This window comes from Rosa rugosa, chromosome 1, assembly GCF_958449725.1.
Source record: "Rosa rugosa chromosome 1, drRosRugo1.1, whole genome shotgun sequence".
Taxonomy (NCBI): domain Eukaryota; kingdom Viridiplantae; phylum Streptophyta; class Magnoliopsida; order Rosales; family Rosaceae; genus Rosa; species Rosa rugosa.
In genome coordinates this window covers 387,838-394,578 of record NC_084820.1, presented here as the reverse complement: position 1 = coordinate 394,578, position 6,741 = coordinate 387,838, and the positions used below count along the sequence as shown (strand labels likewise).

The 6,741-nt window shown below is 43.5% G+C and overlaps 1 protein-coding gene across 3 annotated transcripts; it reads right to left on the bottom strand.

Moving 5' to 3' along the window:
• Nucleotides 1–4,255: 4,255 nt before the first annotated feature.
• Nucleotides 4,256–6,505, bottom strand: LOC133726898 (uncharacterized). 3 transcript variants are annotated; one of them, XR_009854946.1, is made up of 5 exons: nucleotides 6,188–6,505; nucleotides 5,970–6,034; nucleotides 5,724–5,834; nucleotides 5,267–5,324; nucleotides 4,925–5,064 (listed from the first exon to the last, which is right to left on the bottom strand). XR_009854946.1 is itself a non-coding variant. In XM_062154533.1 (3 exons), exons 1-3 carry the CDS (start codon nucleotides 5,400–5,402, stop codon nucleotides 4,313–4,315), a joined length of 369 nt encoding a protein of 122 aa, XP_062010517.1. In that variant the 5' UTR covers nucleotides 5,403–5,410; the 3' UTR covers nucleotides 4,256–4,312. The 3 variants fall into 3 exon arrangements, 1 of the variants encoding a protein (XP_062010517.1); XR_009854947.1 differs by having other exon boundaries at nucleotides 6,194–6,505; XM_062154533.1 differs by lacking the exons at nucleotides 5,267–5,324; nucleotides 5,724–5,834; nucleotides 5,970–6,034; nucleotides 6,188–6,505 and adding exons at nucleotides 4,256–4,500; nucleotides 5,362–5,410.
• Between the last annotated feature and the right edge of the window lie 236 nt (nucleotides 6,506–6,741).

The window sequence follows — 6,741 nt, the reverse complement described above, 5'->3', positions numbered from 1 at the left end:
AAAACATAACCAGTTTGGGAGCGACCTTTGTGTGGGTCAGAGAGGTACCCAGCATCAGCAAAACCTTCCAAAACACTTATATCGTTTTGGGATGGGGATAGGGGACGCAGTCCATCATGTGTGGCGTCCCTGCCACTTGATGGGTCCGAATCCATCTTCTCTCTATAGGGATAGAACAAGCCCATATCGATCGTACCACTTAGGTATCGAAAGATATCTTTAACACCAGTCCAATGGCGTCGTGTAGGCGCAGAGCTATATCTAGCTAGCAAGTTCACAGCGAATGAGATATCCGGTCTTGTGCATTGAGCTAAGTACAATAATGCGCCTATTGCACTTAGGTAGGGCACCTCTGCCTCTAGCACTTCTTCATCGTCATCTTTTGGACGAAATTGATCCTTCTTTGGATCAAGACTACGGACGACCATTGGGGTGCTTGAAGGCTTAATCTTATCAGTGTTGAAACGCCTAAGCATCTTTTGGGTATAAGCTGATTGATGAATCAGGATACCATCTCTACGGTGCTCAAGTTCTAAACCGAGGCAAAACCGTGTTTTCCCAAGATCTTTCATCTCAAACTCGGATTTCAAGTGTTCAGCGGTTTCCCTTAACTCTTTAAGGGTGCCAATTATGTTCATGTCATCGACATAAACCGCTACTATTGCAAATCTGGAACTTGTCCTTTTTATGAACACACATGGGCATAGTTCATTGTTGACATATCCCTTTCCAATCAAGTAGTCACTTAGACGGTTATACCACATCCGTCCGGATTGTTTCAATCCATATAGTGAGCGTTTCAATCTAATCGCAAACGCGCTCCGTGGTTTAGAGCCACTTGATTTGGGTAACTGAATTCCGTCTGGAATCTTCATGTATATCTCTGTATCGAGATCCCCATATAGATACGCTGTAACCACATCCATAAGCTGCATGTTCAGTTTTTCGGAAACTACCAAACTGACAAGGTAGCGGAACGTTATGACGTCCATTACGGGAGAATAGGTCTCCTCGTAGTCGATTCCAGGGCGTTGTGAGAAACCTTGCGCCACAAGGCGAGCTTTGTACCTTACAATCTCGTTTTTCTCATTACGCTTTCTAACGAATACCCATTTGTGACCAACTGGCTTGGTGTTGGGCGGTATTGGCACAACCGGTCCGAATACCTTTCTATTCGCTAGAGAATCAAGTTCTGCCTGGATCGCATCTTTCCACTTTGGCCAATCAGCTCTACGTTGGCATTCATCAACGGAGCGTGGTTCGATGTCATCGGTCTCAATAATCTCACGCGCCACTGAATACGCGAATACATCATCAATGATGATGGAGTTTCTTTCCCATGTCCCATGTACACTAGTGTAATTAACAGAGATCTCTACGTTCTCAGGGATAGGTTCTGACATTGAGGCGTCCCCCAATGATGTCTCTTGGACATAACCATAATCCGGAACATTTTCATGGGACGGATTTTGAGTATCGATGATCAAAGGATTTGTTTGTGCCTCATTCGCTCTCTTTCTAGGGCGAGTATCCTTCGAACCAATAGGTCTACCGCGCTTTCTTGCGGGACCTGCGGCCATAGATGCCACATCATTGCCATGTTGGGCAATGACGCCATCTCCTGGTGTCACAGGAGAGGCGTGATGTCCAGTATTTGGGACATCAATCCTTGCAGGCACGTTTGCAGCAGGTATGTGTGATCTCGTCACTTTGGCAACATCAGAAAACGTATCAGGCAGAGTGTCTGCTACGTTCTGGAGCTCGATTATTCTTCGCACTTCAAGTTCAGACTGTGCGGTACGGGGATCGAGATGAGACATAGTGGGGACAGACCACGACAATTCATGTCGTTCCTGTTGAATAGATGTGTTCTTATCTCCCCATAACGATGGGAAGACTGTCTCATCAAAGTGACAATCCGCAAATCTAGCGGTAAAGAGATCGCCTGTCAAGGGTTCAAGGTAGCGGACGATCGTTGGAGATTCATATCCAACATAAATGCCCATTCGTCGTTGTGGACCCATCTTAGTACGCTGTGGCGGCGTAATAGGCACATAAATGGCACACCCAAAAATGCGTAAGTGCGAGATATCGGGCTCGTACCCAGTTACTAGTTGTAACGCAGAGTAAGATTGGGTGGCAGTGGGTCGTAGACGAATTAGCGTCGCTGCATGCAATATTGCATATCCCCAAGCAGAAACAGGGAGGTTGGTGCGCATAACCAATGTCCGTGCTATCATCTGTAGTCGTTTGATAGCGGCTTCTGCGAGACCATTTTGGGTATGAACATGGGGAACTGGATGCTCTACATCAATCCCCAGTGACATGCAATAGTCATCGAATGTTTTCGATGTAAACTCCCCAGCATTATCAAGTCGAATTGACTTAATAGGATGGTCAGGATAGTGAGCCCGTAGACGGATAATCTGGGCGAGGAGTTTAGCATAAGCAGCATTTCGAGTGGACAGTAGCGCAACATGTGACCAGCGTGTCGTCGCATCAACCAAAACCATAAAGTATTTAAAAGGTCCGCATGGTGGTTGAATGGGTCCACAGATATCCCCTTGGATTCTCTGTAAGAACGGAATGAGTATTTTGGGATCCTTTGCGTAGGACGGTCTCGGTCCTAATTTCCCGAAGGAACAGGCTTTGCAGAAAGAGCGAGGGGCCTTAGAAGCAACCAATGAAGATTTTGGTTGGGTCTGAGCGTTTGTAGCGCTATTAGAAGCAAAGTGTGTGACTACATCTCCCATTATGGCGTTAGAGCCATGGAAATTGGTGTGTGTGGCGTCATGGCCACTAGGAGGAACAACCATGGCGTCATGCTCATGGTTGGCGCCATTAATGGCGTCATCACACGGGACTTGGGCGGCCTTATGGCGCCCCAAGACGGCTGCAGCTCCAGATGCTGCAATTGTTGCGGTCTTGCTAAGTCCTGGAATCAATTTTCGATTCTTGCTTCTTCTCACTCTGAAGAATGGATGTCCGTGTGAAGTCTTTAGTATACGGAGCATCATATCACGACCAGGATGTCCTAGTCGGTCATGCCAAAGCCAATATGTGTCTGAATCCAAGAGATCTTCTCTTATGACATTGTGGGATTCAATTGGTCGAATTGTAGTGACATAAAGTCCACTAGATTGACACATAAGCTGCTCTAAGATGCGCTTTCTTCCGCAATCATTAGAGGTAATGCAAAGGAATTCTATCTCGTTCTCACTATGCGTTTCCGCATGGAATCCGTTGGCTCTAATATCTTTAAAGCTCAATAAGGTTCGATTTGCCTTAGGAGCGTAGAGAGCTTCAGTGACTTTAATCAAGGTGCCATTAGGCAAAAGGAATTGGGCCATTCCATGTCCTTGAACTAAACCTGATGGCCCAGCCATCGTAGTCACAGATGAATATGTAGGCAACATCTCCAAGAATAATTGCCTATGTCGTAGAATGGTGTGCGTAGTCGCACTATCCGCAAGACATTGAAGTTCATCCATTCCTTGAAAAGATGCCGGAATTCTTGACCGGAAAAGATGTTGGTTGGGTTGTGCAGTGATACTGCAGGGTCGCTGCGAGGATGCTACGGAGATGTCGCGAGGACTATTGCAGGGCCACTGCGGGGATGCGACTGCTACGGGGATGTCGCGAGACCGCGAGGATAGTTGCGGGGCCGCTGCGGGGATGTCGCGAGGCCGCGAGGACAGTTGCGGGGATGCTGTGGAGATGCCGCGAGGCCGCTAGTGAGTCGCGATCGCGAGGGCAGGCGAGCGCGCGCGAAGGTAGAAGGCAAGCAGTGCTTGCGGGCGCTACAGGGGCAGTGAGGCTAACCTGGTAGGGTTAGCGATGAGTTGCGACGCGGGGGCTGCGGGGGCAGTAGTAGCGTAGGCAAGGCAAATCTGGTGGAGCTTGATCAATTTCTGGGGTTTTGGTTTCTAAAGCTAGGGTTAGGGCTCGTGCTGATAACGTGTTGTAGAGAGACTGAAATTGAGAGGAATTTTCTGTCTATATCATTGATAATAGAGGCCTCTTTATATAGAGGATTACAATGCATAGAATCTCAATCATACAAGGAAAGTAATTCTACATTAATTAGGATTCTAGATCCTTCTAATTAAATCCTATTACCACTAGGTCAAGTAACCTAGAGTTTGGTCCAAACACAAATAGAGATATCCTTAAACACATTCTTATTTTTTTATTTTTTTAATCATTTATATATATCCATTTGAGCCACGAATCAATCCCATCTATAATCCGGAAATTAAGAATAAAGGCCATTGGAGCCTTCCTTTCAAAAATAATAAAGGCCATTGGAGCCTTATTTATTATAAAAAGTAAAAAAAAGCAACCCATTAACCATATACAGAACTGAAAGAAAAAAAAAATTTAATAAACAGAGCAAATCACTCTTCCACCATGTAAACACAAATTTCACTACTTGAGCTTGCAGATTCTCTCCCAAGTCAACATCTCCGTACCAAGAGCAGCTTGCAGCACTAGATTGAACTGAGCCACAAAAAATATTAGACAGAAGGTAACAATGCAGCATAAAAAACATTAGACAATGCATACAGGTATAAGACCCACGCAATAGAGGAACAAATATATTAGCAAAGATCTTCCGAGTCAGAGAAAGGCAATGATATTCAAGTGCCTTGTTCATGGTCAGTAACTAATATTCATGGACACATTAGTTATCAAGAACAGTAAGCATTGTTCTTCTTGTTGGCAAAATACTTGAATCATTCAAGACACCAATGAACCTAAAGGGCAAGTTTAATTACAGAATCAAGTAAGAGCGTACTTCTTGGTGATTGAGCACCTAGTAATTAATTACACGTCCCTACAAAACCTACTTCTGAATATTTATCTACTAGTATGAGGTCTCGATCAATAAGATCAGTTGGACAGAAAATAAGTAGGAACTTGCCTGCAATTGTCAAGGAAGCTTCAGCCAGATTAAGACCATGAAGCACATCTCCTTCAAGGGTGCGAAGCATGGCAAAAGCTGAAATCGCCAAGTCTATATTCTTTTTCCTCTCAAAAAGATTGATAGAGAGAAAATTTAACCTACCAGGAAAAAAAAATAACAAGTCTAAGCCTCCAAATCAAATTCAAAGAAGAAAGACATACAATTAATGTCTTTGCACTAACAAATGTATAAGCATGTTCTTTGCCGAAAACAATTAGAATTAGAAAACAAAGATGCAGTATTCAAAGGTTTATTTGCTGAACTAGAAAGAGAACATAAAGGAAACAAAGTAGAACTTACTGTCATCAGTTTTGAACCATTGATAAGTTCCCCAGCTTGAGTTGATTCTGTAATTGTACTGCCAGATGGTAAGAGCAAAAGTTAGCATTCCATACCCAGAAATTTCATGCTCTGCTAAAGCAACTTCCACCAACATAAAAGAATCTGACAATTTTGATACCGCACAAAGCAATGACAACACTCATCAGTGATAAAACACAGACCAAGCAAATGCCATTTCCATCTATTATGTACCAAATTTGCAATTTAAACAACATTGCTACCAGAACCAAGCAAATGAAAAGAAAGTTAAGTGCCATTATGCGATCAATAAAGCAATTATGTATCCAATTTGCACACAACACTCATCTATCATTCTATCCCATTCCAACATAATTGCCAAAATAAAAAAGAACTAAAGAAAACGTCAAAATAAAAAGCTAAAGAAAAAGCTAAGCGTACACAAGTGAAGACTTACAGTTTTCCAACCATCTTGGTCTAGAAAAAGCTAAGCAGCAAGCACTTTTGAAGACATCATCAGTTTCAACAGCAATCTGGATCTGATTTCCATTTCCTTGGATGTTTCAAGCTTTGGATCAAACCAAACCAAAAACAAAAAGGCAAAACAATATATCATGTATCAGTATCATAACTCATACCTCACACTGAGGCTTGTTTGTCATAACTATCAACTCAATATCAGAAAAGAAAATGAACAACTTACAGGTCTTTCGGCATTAAGATACCAAGGTGCAGAAGATGTATCACTGACGAATATAAAGATTGGTACTGAAAAAGCAGAGAACTATTAATCAAAAGCGAAAGAACAGAAATATTCATCATATATGGGTTTATCAAAAAGACGAAACTACGATTAAACAAAGATATAAACCCAGCATCAAGAGCAGCGAGATTTGAAATTGAAAAAGCTTGAAATCATACCAGCACCTCAACATCGCCGTCGGTAATCTCCTGGATAATCTACGATGAAAATCCTACAGATCCTTGCCTTCGACCCAGCACCCAACCGAGAGAATCTCCTTCACTATCTCGCTCAGATCCCTGGCCATCGATCTGGTCTTCATGACCCAACCGAGACCTTAGCCTCGTGAGCTTGATCGATCTACTGATCTAGTCCTTGGGGATCTCGAATTCTCTATGGCGATGAGAAAACTGAGAGGATTGACGAAGAGAAATGAGAGGGCGAGAGAAGAGAGAGAGCGGCTGAAGAGAAGTTCTCGAGATAGAAACTGAAGATTGACCGAGGGATTTAGCATCTATATATATGGCGGCCATTAGGGTTTCCGAAGTTAAATCCAAAACGACGTCGTTTTGTAGTAAATGAACAGTGTTTCTGTTTTGCGGTTCGGTTCGGTTTTGGCGGGGCCGAAACCGAAAACCGAACCGACCAGATTCGGTGTGGTGCGGTTTTTTTCGGCTGCGGTTCGGGTATCGGTGCGGTTTTTTTCGGTTTTCAGTTTCGCGAGCCCACCCCT